Source organism: Eleutherodactylus coqui, chromosome 12, assembly GCF_035609145.1.
Source record: "Eleutherodactylus coqui strain aEleCoq1 chromosome 12, aEleCoq1.hap1, whole genome shotgun sequence".
Classification (NCBI taxonomy): Eukaryota; Metazoa; Chordata; class Amphibia; order Anura; family Eleutherodactylidae; genus Eleutherodactylus; species Eleutherodactylus coqui.
In genome coordinates, this window is record NC_089848.1 from 123,748,541 (window position 1) to 123,765,222 (window position 16,682).

A 16,682-nucleotide genomic window follows, 5' to 3' on the forward strand; every position below is an offset into this window, starting at 1 on the left:
CCACATAAATGCAGTTATATGAAGTGCAGCAGAGCGGTGATTTTTCCCAGGAAGGCAGGAAATAAATTGGCGCAAGTCTGCTGTTAAACGTAGCTGGCTGCGTATGATTTGTTTACTATCTCCACCCACCACACACGTACACAGAACGCTGAGGACTGACAGAGGCAGGGCACATAGAATTTTTCCCTTTTTTTAAAAAGAAAAGGCCCACTGACTATATTCAATCAATAATATATGTCTTCTGGCCCTGCCTACACAATTCTCTCCCTGTAGTATTACTGCCGGGTGCAATGCTCTGCACAGCCGATTTTGAAAAAAAAAATGCAACACTGCTAACAGCAGCCTGCACAGTACACGGTTAAATGTGGCCCTAAGAAGGACCGTTGGGGTTCTTGAAGCCTACACTCACTCCTAACACTCTCCCTGCCTAACCACCACTTCTGTCCCTGGACTATTAATGCGGGGCGCAATGCTCTGCAGACAGCCGATTTTGAAAAAAAAAAAATTGTGCAACACTGCTAACAGCACCCTCCACAGTACTGCACACGGATAGATGTGGCCCTGAGAAGGACCGTTGGGGTTCTTGAAGCCTACACTCACTACTAACACTCTCCCTACAGCAGCTCCGGCACAATACCACTGTCCCTCAGCTAACTGAGTCACAAGGCATCTGAGGCGAGCCGCGGGAGGGGCCGACTTTTATACTCGGGTGACATCTGATCGCCCCAGCCACTCACAGCAGGGGGGTGGTATAGGTCTTGAACGTCACAGGGGGAAGTTGTAATGCCTTCCCTGTCTTTCAATTGGCCAGAAAAGCGCGGTAACGTCTCAGAGAGGAAACTGAAAGTAACCGGAACACCGCGTGGTATTCGTTACGAGTAACGAGCATCCCGAACACGCTAATAAGCATCAAGCTCGGACGAGTACGTTCGCTCATCTCTATCCTTAATGTATTACAAAATTTTCTTCTCAGCCACATCTAGCATCTTCTGGAAAACAGATTCTGTAACTGATGTCAACTATCAGATTAACTCAGATTCGGCCCTCACGTGGTACCAAGCCAGGAGAAGCTGCCAGCAACAAGATGCAGAACTGCTGAGTATAACCGAGCTACACGAACAGTCATTCATCTCAGGTAAGAACCAAGACCGATCAGAATCGGTTCTTCTGCCTAATCCAACATCTAGCATGGACACCACTGCACTTTGGGTGTTACATCTGCCGAGGACTTACTCACAATATCTGGTGGGCAACCCACTAAACCTACATCTCCTCCTTCTGCAATAAACTGCTCCTTTCACATTCCCTCCAGCCGCCTCCCTCATGTCATTATATGCAGTGCTGGAGAATAGTCAGTCAGCCTGATTGATGGATTTTGGAAGAGACTTAGTCCTCCAACTTGCCGTATGTTGGACCATACTGCAAGGAAAGAAAGAAATAATTGAAAAGTTTTAATAACAACCAATTATAAAATTGTTCTGCACTTAAAAGTGCAAGAATTTATGAAGTAAAATTCCAAACGACAGTACTCATAGTCTTCAACCTCTTCCCGCTCCAGGGCGTAAGGGTACGTCCTGCAACTGGACATACCCTTACGTCATGTGTATAGCGCGAGATCAGAAGAGATCTTGTGCTATCCGGCAGCGGGACCCGGCTGTCGCTGATAGCCGGCCTCCTGCTGCAACAGTGGGGGTGTATAGGAGATACAACCCCTGCTGTTAACCCCTCCCATGCCGCGATCTATGTAGATCATGGAATAGGAAGGATTCACAGAGGGAGCGCGTTCCCTGTGACGTCATCGGCTCTCGCGATGTAAATGCAGAGAGATGGGTTGGTTGCCATGGTAACAGGACACCACCTACAGTCATCCTGTATTACCACTGCCTACGATTGCTGTAATAAGCAATAAGGCTTTGCAGGAGAGAAGTCTTGCAATGCTTTATCATCGCAATCATCAGTAGTATGATGTAAGTCCCTCAGAGGGATACAAATCGTGTAAAAAAAAAAAGCTTAAAATAATGTACAAAAAATAAAAATGTAAAAGAAAATGTTAAAAAAAAAAAAACATTTTATATGCTTTTTCTCATATTTGAATAAATCCGACATTTGGTATCGTCGTGTCTGTTACCACGCATAGAATAAGTTGACACGCTTTTTACCCTGCATGGCAAAAATTGTAAAAAATGCTAAAAAAAACTGAGGCAAAATGCAAATTTTTAGCATTTTGCCTCCCAAAAAACACAATAAAAGTAATAAAAAAGCCATATGTACCCCAAAATGGTATCAATAAAAACGACAGCTTGTCTCGCAAAAAATAAGCCCCCACAGAGCTCCAGCCATGGAAAAATAAAGAAGTTATAGAACTTTGAATGCAGCGATTTAGGGGGAAAAAAAGATTTCCAAAAAAAGGGTTTTTATTGCAGAAAAGCAGAAAAACAGAATAAAAAAATAGGAATTTTGGTATCGCTGTAATCCTCAGAAAAAATGTAGTGTTGTACTATGTCATTTATGCTGTATAATTAACGCCTTAGAAAAAATCTATGGCGGAATTGATGCGTTTTCTCTCTCTGCCATCATAAAAAAAAAGAATAAAAGTTTTAAAATGTAGTCTATGTACCCAAGAATTGTAACAATAAAAACTACAGTCCGCCACCCAAAAAACAAGCCCTTATACTGCCGCGGCGATGGAAAAATAAAAAAGTTATGGCTTTTTAAAAATGGAGATGAAAATTCACCAAAAATTGTTGCATCCTTAGGGCGCCTACCCACTGGCGATTTTTTTTCCTTTGCGTTTTGCGTTTTTTCTCAAGAGCAATTAGAATTGAATGTGTTCCTGTCCACTTGCGTTTTTTTTTTCAGTCCGTTGCAATTTTTAACATAGGAACTGTCAGTTGCATATGTGTCCTTATTTTTCTCTTAATGCACCCATGAATATCAATGGAAATTAACGGAAAAGGCGCGAAAAAGCCGCGAAAATGACGCCAAAAACGCCGCAAAAAACGTGCGGAAAACGTGCCAAAAACGCACGAAAAATGCTGCGTTTTTCATGCATGAAAATCGCAAACGCCAGTGGGTGGGCGCATTCAGACGACCGTATATTGGCTGCCGGCCGATATACGGCGTCTCTCTCTGCAGGGGGTGGAGGCTGGAAGAGCTGGGAGCAGTGCTCTGAGCTTCCACCCCCTCCCTGCCTCCTCTCCACCCCCCTGCACTACTTTCAATAAGGAGAGGCGGGATGGGGGCGGAGGTAATTCCCGGAACTTAGCCCCGCCTCCTCTCATTACAAATAGTGCAGAGGGGTGGAGAGGAGGCAGAGAGGGGGCGGGAGCTCAGTTCCTGCTCCTGGCTCTTCCAGCCTCCACCCCCTGCAGAGAGAGATGCCGTATATCGGCTCGGCGGCCAATATACGGTTGTCTGAATGCGCCCTTAAACCCAAAATAGGCCAGGTCCTTAAGGGGTTAAATACTATTTCCATAGTTAAACACATCACTACTGTTTCCACTATGTGGACAGATGGTCTTGAGGTACATATTTGAACTAAAAGCAGGGGTATTGCTAAAGGCTGATGGGATGGGCTCAGATGCAACAGTTCAGCTCGACCAACCCATGTACTTTGCTTGGCTATGGCCCATTTTCCGCCCCGCAAAAATACCTGCAAACATATATATTATATATCAGACAGCTTATGGTAAGAGAATGATTGCAGTCAGTTCACCTCTAAGAGCAGGAAACATACTGAGGGATTTCTGACAGACAACCACTCAGGGGCTCCCTGCAGTAAGTGGAAAAAGCAGCACATTTTCTGTCATGTGAGTATTCAACACAAGAAGTGCCGACTATGGAAAACTTGTATGTCATTGTTTATTACTAGAGATGAGCGAGCATACTCGTCCGAGCTTGATGCTCGTTCGAGTATTAGGGTGGTCGAGATGCTCGTTACTCGAGACGAGCACCACGCGGTACTTGTCTCGATTAAATGAGCACTGACCATTGAATTCAATGGAGCCGGCAATACAGCCGGCTCCATTGAAAGCAATGGGCTGCCGGGGATCGCGGGATGAATTGTCGGAAAGGGCTTAAATATATAAGCCCTTCCCTGCAATTCATCCAGAAATGTGTAAAAATAAAAAAAATATATACTCACCTTGTCCTGGCAGAACGATGTTAGCCCATTGAATTCAATGGAGCCGGCAATACAGCCGGCCCCATTGAAAGCAATGGGCTGCTGCTGGCGATCGGTCAGGCTGTGACCAATCAGAGGCAGCTCATTCAGCAGGCGGGGATTTTAAATCCCCGGCTGCTGAATACTACTCACAGCTGTTCAGAGCAGTTCAGGAGAACTGCAGCCAGCCGCGTTGAACTCCGTCTGCCGGGACAAGGTGAGTATATATTTTTTTTATTTTTACACATTTCTGGATGAATTGCAGGGAAGGGCTTATATATTTAAGCCCTTCCCGACAATTCATCCCGCGATCGCCAGCAGCCCATTGCTTTCAATGGAGCCGGCTGTATTGCCGGCTCCATTGAATTCAATGGGCTAACATCGTTCTTCTCTGCCACAGCTGTTACAGCTGTGGCAGAGGAGAACGATCTTTATGCTGGCAGTGCGGGGGAGGGGGGGTCTCACTCTTGCCACTATTGTGGCTTGAAGGGGTTGTCCCGCGCCGAAACGTTTTTTTTTTTTTTCAATAGCCCCCCCGTTCGGCGCGAGACAAACCCGATGCAGGGATTTTAAAAAGAGAAACGGATAGTACTTACCCGAATCCCCGCGCTCCGGTGACTTCTTACTTACCTTGTGAAGATGGCCGCCAGGATCTTCACCCTCGGTGGACCGCAGGTCTTCTGTGCGGTCCATTGCCGATTCCAGCCTCCTGATTGGCTGGAATCGGCACACGTGACGGGGTGGAGCTACGAGGAGCCGCTGTCTGGCACGAGCGGCCCCATTCAGAAGGGAGAAGACCGGACTGCGCAAGCGCGTCTAATCGGGCGATTAGATGCTGAAGATTAGACGGCACCATGGAGACGGGGACGCTAGCAACGGAACAGGTAAGTGAATACCTTCTGTATGGCTCATAATTAATGCACGATGTACATTACAAAGTGCATTAATATGGCCATACAGAAGTGTATACCCCCCACTTGCTTTCGCGGGACAACCCCTTTAATAGTGGGACCTGGGAACTTGAGATGCAGCCCAACATGTAGCCCCTCGCCTGCCCTATCCGTTTCTGTGTCATTTCCATCACTTTCTTGAATTTCCCAGATTTTCACAAATGAAAACCTTAGCGAGCATTGGCGATATACAAAAATGCTCGAGTCACCCATTGACTTCAATGGGGTTCGTTACTCGAAGCGAACTCTCGAGCATCACTGAAAGTTCGACTCGAGTAACGAGCACTCGAGGATTTTGGTGCTCGCTCATCTCTATTTATTACACTCACCCCAATTCATAATCTGTAGCATGATGCAAAATCTGCGATACCTCTGGAGCAAAGCCCAGTGATGTTAGTGGTGAGGGGGGGCCTTGGACCCCCATAGATTATGGGTCCTGGTGCAATTGTGATCCCTGCAACCCCAATTGCTACACCACTGCATATAAGATTCGTGGCAATTTACTGGGGTTAAACTGTATGTAATCCATGATGTATTTCATCCATATCTTGCAGGGTTAACACAAGATCTCACAACAGCCTTATGGATCGGGCTCAATAGTCTGGACTTGAACGCTGGCTGGAGATGGGACAGTGGAGGTCCTTTCAGATATCTCAACTGGCTTCCAGGTGAAGATTGAGATTGATCTCTAGATAGTAATGTATTGTGTAAGGAGCAGGTGGACGGGTGACAAAAACACAGACAGACTTTAAAGAGTCGAAATCGGGCCATCCCAATTCACGATTATTTTTTGAAAATCAGGTTGGACACTCCCGACATGAATATATCAATATTCGCTCACCACTAGTGTCTACCTCCTCTCACTATACGCGGTGCAGAGGTAGCAGTTGCCGTGTGCCTGAGGGAACCCAAAGGTCCCACGTTAGCCACACAGGTTGGATATGTGTTATATCTGCCCCCGCAGAGGGAACGACACTGGGGATGTTATGGGGTGATTTTGAACATGATTTCAGATTTATGAAGAATAATTTGACACACAAAATCTAGTATATATCAATGTATTACATGAATGACTCTCATCTAATAATATAATATCTACTAGAAGAAGCAAAAACCAGAGCACAGGTTGGACACGTAACTCAGATGTTCTGCTTTCTTTAGGAAATCCATCCGAACAATCTGGAGTAAACTGTGTAGTGGTAAATACTGGGAAGAACACAAAGTGGGAGAACAAGGAGTGCAAGGAAAAACTGGGCTATATCTGTAAAAAAGTCCCCAGCAAGTCCTCTGAGGTCCCGTCTTCAGGTAGGAAACGGTCATGTTTGTAATAAAGAAGCAATAGACTGATTTCAGTCATGAGATGGAAAGTCGTCATCATAGGACAGTTGTTTCTGGCAGCTTCTGACAGTAATGTGATCGATTAGCAACCTCTCACCAGCCTGAAATGGCTGCTAACACAGAACAATAGAGCTTTACAGCTCCACTTGAGTTCAATAATTGATATATAATTCAGTATGCTCCCCCTAGTGGTGACTGCAGGCTACTAAATCATTTAATCCTATGGCTGTGTGAAGGGAAGCATGTACACAGGGAAACATACATGTATGTCCTTACTCCCGAAAATAAATAATTGTATATTCACACAGAGGCAAAACCTTGTAAAAGTTCTGCGGCAATTTTCGCAGAGTCCACTAACCTTCTTCGTATGAGAGTTAATTGCTTAACTCTGGCACAAACGTTTTAAAGATCCCACTGCTGCCACTAATTTGTCACGGAGAAATGATCGCTCCAACAGTTGCGCCCAATTTGTCACAACAGAGTCCATTCGCTCTAGTGGGATTGCGAGTGGGGAGGTGCTAGGCTACAGGCGGATTTGTAACCAGCTTTGACGATGTCCTGCCCCGTGAATAGTCTGAATAGTTTTAAAACGTGCAATGCTTATCTAATGAATTGCAGATTTATTCTGAAAAAAGACTAATAGTGCAAATATATATATATATATATATATATATATATATATATATATATATATATATATGCAAATAATATACAAGAACGGTGTTACGCGGGAGTATAAGGGTATACTGCTACGTGCGCTGCTGGGATCTGTAGCAGCACAGCCCTCAGGGTTAATTGATTGAGCTACCTGGGTGTGGTACTTCCAATCTCCTGGGTCTGTGCTCACATATAAACCCAGCTCCTGTCAGTCTGTCTGGGTCCCAGGGTGAGCAGCCATGTTACTTCTATGGTCTGTAACTTGTTATCAGGTATGTGAAACTTGTTCCCACTCTGAACTGTGCTTGAAAGTAGGCCTGTGTCTCTGTGCTTCCCTAGAGATGGTTTGGACACCTGTAGTCCTAGTCTGCAGCACATGCAGCCCCCTTTACAGGTGCGGCCTTTAAACGTATTATGTCTTGCTCTGTGTGTCAGTTGGTGTAACTTGACACGGTTCCCTATGTCAGCTTGTGTAGCTGACTGTCTGCTTTGTGTTAGTTGGTGTAACTTGACACGGTTCCCTATGTCAGCTTGTGTGGCTGATTGTCTATTCCCCCTGGTGTGAAGACACATAGACTTGCTGTGAGTTTCATCTGTGTGCATGTGAGCTCTGAGTGGAGTCTGTCTGGGTTTCATTATATGTTGCAGTTGGCTGTGTGCCCTGTGCTCTGTCCTGTTCCTGATGCAAGCTTGCTGTGTGATCTGTGTCTTGCTGGTACATGTCTGTTTGTTCATTTATATTCTGTCAGTTTTGTGTTAGCTTGCTGTGTGACCTGTGATCTGTGTCCTGTCCTGTTGCAGCGCTTTGTGTGAACTCTGTCCGGTTCTGCTGGACTCCTGGTTAGTGTAGGGACTAGCGGTATAGCCAGGAGCCGTGAAGTGGCCCGCTAGCTTCCACGTTTTGTACACCTCACCCCCACCCCCTTTGAGATCATTGAGAGAAGGGTGGATTAAATGTATATAGAGCTGTGCCTGGCACACTTCCAGTCATGACTTAACTATTCAGCGATACCAAATATGACACAGAAATTATTACCAGGTAGGCGGATACACAGTTTGGGGGTGTTCTGGTCCTCCCACCTCAATGAGTTTAAATGTGTTTTGTTCAGCTGGTCTGCCCAATTCTGAAAATATAATTTATAATCGGGCTAGGACCTTCACACAACCAATAATCTTTATTAAAAGATTTTCCTTAATTTGCATCCCAGCTCCACAATGTCTGCCAACTCCTAGGTGAATGGTTTTCCTTATGGCCCTTGTACATGCAAAGATAATCTTTCAAATGACTAAAAGATTGAAAGGTTTAGCGATCTATTTGCATAAAGTGTTAATGTCCATTAATAGCCATTAATACCTTAAAGGGGTTGTCCCGCGAAAGCAAGTGGGGGTATACACTTCTGTATGGCCATATTAATGCACTTTGTAATGTACTTTGTGCATTAATTATGAGCCATACAGAAGTTATTCACTTACCTGTTCCGTTGCTGGCGTCCTCGTCTCCATGGTGCCGTCTAATTTTCAGCGTCTAATCGCCCGATTAGACGCGCTTGCGCAGTCCGGTCTTCTCCGTGTTGAATGGGGCTGCTCGTGCTGTAGAGCAGCTCCTCGTAGCTCCGCCCCGTCACGTGTGCCGATTCAAGCCAATCAGGAGGCTGGAATCGGCAATGGACCGCACAGAAGACCTGCGGTCCACCGAGGGTGAAGATCCCGGCGGCCATCTTCGCAAGGTAAGTAAGAAGTCACCGGAGCGCGGGGATTCGGGTAAGTACTATCCGTTTTTTTTTTTCAACACATGCATCGGGTTTGTCTCGCGCGGAACGGGGGGGCTATTGAAAAAAAAAAACCCCGTTTCGGCGCGGGACAACCCCTTTAACCCCTTCCCGCTGCAGGGCGTAAGTTTATGTCCTGGGAGCCTGGTACTTCCCGCAACAGGACATAAATTTACGTCCTGGAGATAGCGCGGGATCACATAAGATCAGTCAGTCACAGCCGGCATCCCGCTTCAACAGCGGGGGGTCATCGGAGATGCGCCACCCGCTGTTAACCCCTTCCCTGCCGCGATCTAAGTAGATCGCGGCAGGGAAAGAGTTCACAGAGGGAGCGCGGCTCCCTCTGTGTCTCCGGCCGGAACTCGCGATGTCATCGCGAGAGCCCGGCCTGTCACCATGGCAACAGGACGCCAGACACTGGCGTCCTGTATTGCCTATGCCTATAATCGCTGTACAAGCGATAAGGCATGGCAGAGCAGTAGCTCTGCCATGCCTTATGACAGCGATCATCAGGGCAGTGGTTAAAGTCCCTCAGAGGGACACAAACAGTGTAAAAAAAACAAAGATTAAAAAAAAGAATTTAAAAAAATGTAAAAAAAAGAGTAAAAAAAACATTTTTTAATGCTTTTTCTCAAATTAGCATAAAAAAAGGTAAAAAAAAAAAAGAGCCCACATATTTGGTATTGTCGCGTCCGTAACGATGCGTACAATAAGTTGCACATGCTTTTGACTGTGCACGGAAAAAAACGCTTAAAAAAACGCAAAAAAATTGAGGCAAAATGCTAATTTTTAGCATTTTGCCTCACTAAAAACGCAATAAAAGTGATCAAAAAAGCTGTATGTACCCCAAAATGGTACCAATAAAATTTATAGCTCGTCTTGCAAAAAATAAGCCCCATAGAGTGCCGTACATCAAAAAATAAAAAAGTTACAGGACTTTGAATGCAGCAATTTAGAAAAAAAAAATTACCCAGAAAAAGGGTTTTTATTGCAGAAAAGTGGGAAAACCTAAAAAAAATGTAAGAATTTTGGTATCGTTGTAACCATACCGGTCCGCAGAAAAAATGGAATGTCTCATTTATGCTGCATGAGTACCACTGTAAAAAAAAATTAAAAAAATCTATGGCAGAATTGATGCGTTTTCTCTCCCTGCTATCATAAAAAAAAAATAAAAAAAAAAGTTTTACAATATAGTCCATGTACCCAAAAGTGGCACTGATAAAAACTACAGTTCGTCACGCAAAAAACAAGCCCTTATACGGCCGCGTCGACGGAAAAATAAAACAGTTATGACTTTTGATAAATGGAGAAGAAAATCCGCCAAAAATTGTTGCGTCCTTAAGCCCAAAATAGGCCATGTCATGAAGGGGTTAAGTCTTCATTTGCATATAAAATAACCTCTAGCAGTTGTTTGCAGAGCCCAGGCTGTGTTTAAACACATGCCCAGCTGTGTAAACAGCTGCTGACACATTCCATTGTTCACCTTGTGGCTTGTATAAACATGCCAGGAGGAGAACATAATGCACTTTATTGAAAAATGTGAGGAATACATTTAAATGGAGGTGTGAACAACAGATTTTAAGTAAACCAAAATCCATTGTTCAAATGAAAAGAGCATGATGCCCACAGTTACATGTCATAAGTAATTCCTAATTTTCGGCTATTTTTATGAATTTTGAGTGATAATTGTTGTGTGTAAAAGGGCTTTTACACTTCATTAACAAGTAATTGGTCACACAATTTGGCATCCTCATGCTAATCCTAAGCAAAACTGACAGGTGGAGAAGAGAAAGGAAGGGGGGGGGGGGGGTTACATCACAGATATGGGTAATGTCAGAAAATGGCCTTTCTAAATGCGTATACCAACAGGCAGGAGTGAGGAACTGGGTGAGGGGCCGACTGAAAGCTACAAATGCAATCTAACTACACATAATGTATGACAATATAGCCAGACCTGACACATAAAATGGATGACACACAAACAATGGCTGACAGCTTACCAGTCTCTATATCACACCTTCACCTTTTGGATGGGCAATAATGGTTAATCTCTACAGATCACTTCAAAAAGCCCATCCCTGTCACCTCGTCGTGATGGGACAGTGCGTCTGCATTGCCATGTTCACTTCTTTTTTGGTGCTGAAAGGAAAAATCACATTGTTGAAGAGCTAGACTCAGTCAGAGGAGTTTGTCTTTTGCCCCGCAACCTGGCTTAACCAACAATGGTGAAGTTGTGCCCATAGAGATGCCCATAGGCATCCCTCTTCTGGGGTGGTGTAGGCTACCTCCCTGGGTTGGAACTTGTGACTGAGATATAGCACGGAGTGCTCTTCTCCATCCAAAGGCACTTGGCTGAGAACAGCACTAAGGCCATATGCATTGACATCAGTCTTCACCACAAACCTCTTGGCGAAGCCTGGGGCCTACAGGACTGGGGCACTGGAGAGCCAGTTTAATAGCTCTTCAATGTGAGGCATCAGATAAGTATCAGATACTGTTATGGCATTTACTCTCCTATAGTCCACGCAGAACTGGGTTGTCTGGTCCTTCTTGGGCACGCGGACTATAGGGGAAGCCCATGCACTCTGGGACTTTTGGATGACTCCCAGAGGCAGTATCTGCTCAGCTTCCAGCTTCATATCTGCCTGCACTTCTAGGGAGACTAAGTAGGCAGACTACATAACTGGGTGCAGGGTCCCAGTGTTTACCTTGCGAACTATCAATTGGGCCTTCCCAAGTTTCCTGCAGCTGGGACTGTTGGTCCCCAGAGAGCTGCAGGTTGAAATCTGTGTCCTCAAAGGATCCATCCACCTAAGCGGGTGCTAGCAGACCTCTCCACCAGGACCTCTCCCTCGTCAGATGCAGAGGGGGGTTTCCCCGTAAGGTCCCTTAATGCCCTTAGGGTGGCTTCGTCAAGCACAGCAGCCTGGAACTCTTGGCGTGGTACAGCCAGAAGAAATGTTAAGGTCGCTACCATAGCAGGCTGCTCCGGAAGCGGCTCAAGGCCATCCTCTATCCTGCTGGATTGGGGAAGCCGAGCATCCGGAAGGCAATTGGGTCCCTGCGTTTCAGGCACCCTGGCTGCGGGTGACAACAAATATGCCAACCAGGCCTTGGGGGAGGTCACACCCCCTGTCTCTCCTGACTGGCACACCTCTGTACCCGAGTGGATCTCGGTACTGCTACTACCCATCGCACAACACCCAGAGGTGGGGCACACAGGCCTTGCAGGGGTGGAACCCACATCATCACCTTTCTTTGTTCTGGCACTCACTGTTATTGGTGGATCCTCAGAGACACTGCACGTGGGTGGCATTACTGAGCTCTGTCGTATTACAGGTGTATTCATTGCACAGGAAATCTCAGTGAGCTTGAGACAGATGCATACTGTGCCAAAAATGACATTGCAACACCCATCTGGCGCATCCATGATCTCCACAGGGTCATGCATTGCAGTGACCTCATTACTCACTGCACATTGCACAGGGGGCCGGAGCTTGAGGAGTCTGAGGAGTTTTGTGGCATGTAATGAGCCATTACCTCCCCAAGGTCTGTCCCCAGTAAAACATTGACTGGGATGTTTTTCAACACCCCCACTTCTTTCATCCCACTCCCCGCACCCAATGAATGTACACACGGGCCATTTGTAGGGTAGGGTGGCTGTCTCCAATTCCCATCAAAGTCATAGTCCTTCCAGGAATTATGTACATGGCAGCCACCAGTTCAGAGCAGATGGTCACCTCAGCATCCCACCTTATGGCAGGAAAAATATCTGCGGGTATCAACAGGAGGCCTTGAGGGGAGAGAGGGAGCAGATCCCCCTGAGAGTCTAGGAACATGGGTGGGGGAGATCTGTCAGAGTTACTGTTCTGCTTACCCCTTCTCCAGCTGGTTCCACATTTCCACAGCTCCAGCTTCCGATTGGCGATGTAATTGGTGGCAATCCGGGCTGCTTGAGCCAAATCTTTGGACTCATGGTCCATGACAAACTGGTGGATGTTGGCCGTACCAGTCTCCAGGAACTGTTCCTTCAGAACCATATCTTCCAGGTTCTTAAACGCGGGAATGGGTTGCCCCTTGATCCACTGCCGGATCAAGGCTGGTTTGATGACCTCGTAGTCACCATCCTGCTTTCAAGGAATCTCTGTAAACACATCCAGGGCCTTGCTCTTAAGCCCTGTAAGTCCCTACTAACAAAAAAAAAATTATATATTCGCGCTGAGTCAAAACCTTGTAAAAGTCCACCCACCTTCTTAGTACGAGAGTTAATCGCTTAACTCTGGCAGAAACCTTTTAAAGATCCACCAATTTGTCATGGAGAGATGATCGCTCCAACCATTGCATGCAATTTGTCACGGCAGAGTCCGATCACTCTAGTGGATTGTGAGTGTGGAATCACCAGACTACAGGTGGATTTCTAACCAGCTTTCACAGGGTCTTGCCACAGGCAGACTAAAAGCACAAGTCACCCCCTTGATCCAGTCTAAAGCACTCGAGCACTCTACAATGCTGCAAGCATACATGCTGCCACTACCAACATTTTCTCAGGTAGCTAGACATCAGATTGAATTACCACCACAATCTCTTCAGAGTTTGAATTGGTTTAAAAAGGACAACACTTGACTAATAAATTGCAGATGTATTCTAATAAAAGACTAGCAGTGCAAATATATATATATATATATATATATATATATATATATATATATATATATATATATATATATATATATATATATACACACAAAAGGGGTGTTACACAGGAGTATAAGGGTATACAGGTGTACACACACTAACAGTGCTTAAAATAAAACAGAAAATAAAATAAAGAAACTAGATTTGGGATTTTCGCCCCAAGTTCTACTTTCACAATGTCTGCAAGAAGCCAACTCCTAGGTAAACACTTTTCCTTAGATTTTATTATGAAGTAAATGGTCAAACAATGTAGCATCCTCATGCTAATCATAAACCAAACCGGCAGGTGGGGAAGAGAAAGGGAGGGGGTTATTTATATCACAGCTCTGGTCCCGGGTAATGTCAGACAGTGGCCTTTCTAAATGTGAATATGAGCAGACAAGAGTGAGGAACTGGGTGAGGGGTCGACTGAAAGCTGCAATTACAATCTAACTACACACAAAATGGATGACACATGCAAAATGGCTGATAGCCTACCAGTCTCAGTATCACACTAAGTATTCAACAAGTTTTGTAAAATACATCAGGTTCTCCTTACACACTCATTTGCTGCTGTTTGCACCTTGCTTCATGTCTTTTAGATCTGCTTTTCAAGGGGTCTTCCCTATTTTGCTGCTGTCCTGTTGTTTGCAATCCGTTATCAGGCAGAGTGTGTGTAGCAAGTCTAGAATTCTGCCAGTAGTTAACTGTCCTGTACTTCCTTCCCCTGATGTTGCATTGCATGTTTCTAGTCCAATAATTAGGGAGGCAGTATCTGAATGCACACCCCTGTTTTTCCAGTATGATTCAGGCCTTTAGAGACACTCTGGACAAATGGTTAGTAAATTCACATGTATAAGCAGGAGAGGGAGAGACTATAGAGATCGTTACCACAATGTCTGCAGATCTGTCAGCCTGCAGCCTGTGTGTGCAAGGGAGCTGCCTGTGAAGATATCCCCTCCCCCTGTTGCTATGGAAACATTCTTGTTACTACAGAAGCTCTGTACCTAATGACAGAGAGTGGATTGCGGAGAAGCCAAAAGGCAGACTCTTAGTAGCAGCCACTTCAAATGTGACTTACAGAGGTAAAGCAACCACATTTTTAATGGAAGTATATTACAGAAATGATGAGAATAACACAAGCTAGTAGATGAGCAGAAGTTGTCTGAAACGTTAGTGCCCCTTTATGGCTAAAGCCCACTTGCAAAACCAGTTTTTGATCATCTTCACTAATTTCAGAGGTTCTTGTTACAGGGACCAATGATCACATCTCTTGTCCATCATCATGGATTCCTTATAACGGATACTGCTATTACCTGGTTAGGGACAGAAGAATTTGGAAGGACGCCATGTTATCTTGCAGGAAAGAAGAGGGCGACCTTGTAAGTTTGCACAATATTGAAGAAGCAAGTGCTGCTGCCTCACAGTTTGAGTTTGGTAAGTATGCACAGGTTCACTATCGATACTATTAATCTTAAAGCCTACTTAAAAGGGGTTGTATCCACATTACAAGTAATCTCCTATCCACAGGATTGGGGATAACTTGCTGATCATGTTGGTCTCACCTCTGAGACCACTGCTGATCTTGAGAACAAGGGGTCCCTTTTCCCCTGTCCTCCTTGCTGCTGGGTTACTGTACTCTCCCCACAGTGAGGAGGAGACTGAAGGGGTGTTTTTTTCCCTGTGGAGGCTATATTTGTGATTCTCTCAGGGTTGGTGGAAGGAACCTATTTCACTGAGAACTGCAAATTCTGATCTCTAACTGTAACACACACAGTCATCACAACATCATGGAGGACACTAGAGAAGTACTGAGCAGTGTAAATATAATTTCAGTAGCTAAAACACAGTATTACTGTTAGCTGCAGGCAGTGTCTTTTAGAAAAGATTCTTGACTTCTCATTTGTGCATATTGTATCAAAAAGCCACAATTTTGTGGCATGTGCTAAAATTGCAAAAATTTGACGGCTTACATTGGCCCTGCCCCTTTTTTAAGTACATAGGGCCTAGCATTAGGGGGTGTGGCCGCAAGTCGTTCTTTAAGAATTACTATAATTTATGGCTTTTTAGAACGCTATGATATTACAGGATATAGACATTAGGGGTTGTTGATCTCAAATGTTGATCCAGGGATTACTCTGGCTGCTATTATGGAGTCAGGAAGAAATATTTTTGCTTGTTGTTTTTTTTTCTTGCCTTCCTCTGGACCAACAATGCGGGTGGAGGTTGAAACAGACTGAACTAAATGGGCATTGTCTTCATTCATTCTAACATACTATGTTACTATTGATGACCTATACTGAGGATAAGCCATCAATAGATTACAACTGAACAAGCCTATTAAGTGTTGGATTAATGTTTGCTACATCTGTAAATATTTCTTCTAGGAGATGCGGAGTATGTCTGGATAGGACTGAATGACTTGAAGACTCAGCTGTTTTTTGAATGGAGTGATGGATCCCCAGTGACATATACAACATGGCAAAGAGGAGAGCCATCTCACCTCAAGAGCGAACAAGAGGACTGTGTTGCGTTATCCACTAAGGTATGACACTCTGAACCCGGCATTAGCACATTAGTCGGCATTGAACAATTTGCTCCTCCATATCATAGTCTAGCAGACTGCATTCTATTAGGGTTTAAGGCGATTGCGCCTGCCCTATCGCGATTGTGCCTGTGTCAACTGTGCCTGTTCTGCAGCATATCAGGTATTGCATTTTTTGGCTTTTTTCAGTGAATGACACTCTGAACCCGGGTGGTGAGTTCAATGGAAGTGTTTAAACAAAGGCTGGACAAGTATCTGTCTGGGATGATTTAGTGATCCTGCGCTGAGCAGGGGGTTGGACCCAATGACCCTGGAGGTCCCTTCCAACTCTACCATTCTATGATTATATGATTAAGATGTTGTAATTATTAACTGGCTGGATTAAATCACTGATATGTAATCTTACACATCAGTCACTCTGATACTAGCAATATAAAATATCACATATTGTTACACTGCAGTTTCAATGCTCACAATATATCCATACACAGCATGCATGTAGCCTTGGTCCATCACACACTGGTGTATTATGTGATATCACTGTGTAAAGTGTGCCTGTTTTTTTATACAAATGTATACAGCATCCA

At 44.8% G+C, this 16,682-nt stretch overlaps 1 protein-coding gene across 1 annotated transcript in view; it reads left to right on the forward strand.

Moving 5' to 3' along the window:
* The window catches only part of LOC136586785 (macrophage mannose receptor 1-like), a 359,197-nt gene that overhangs the window by 44,284 nt on the left and 298,231 nt on the right, over positions 1-16,682 (forward strand). The window contains exons 4-8 of the mRNA XM_066585009.1: positions 974-1,135; positions 5,667-5,780; positions 6,274-6,417; positions 14,805-14,987; positions 15,938-16,095. Of these exons, the coding sequence (XP_066441106.1) occupies positions 974-1,135; positions 5,667-5,780; positions 6,274-6,417; positions 14,805-14,987; positions 15,938-16,095 (761 nt within the window). The remainder of the gene's footprint in view (positions 1-973; positions 1,136-5,666; positions 5,781-6,273; positions 6,418-14,804; positions 14,988-15,937; positions 16,096-16,682) is intronic.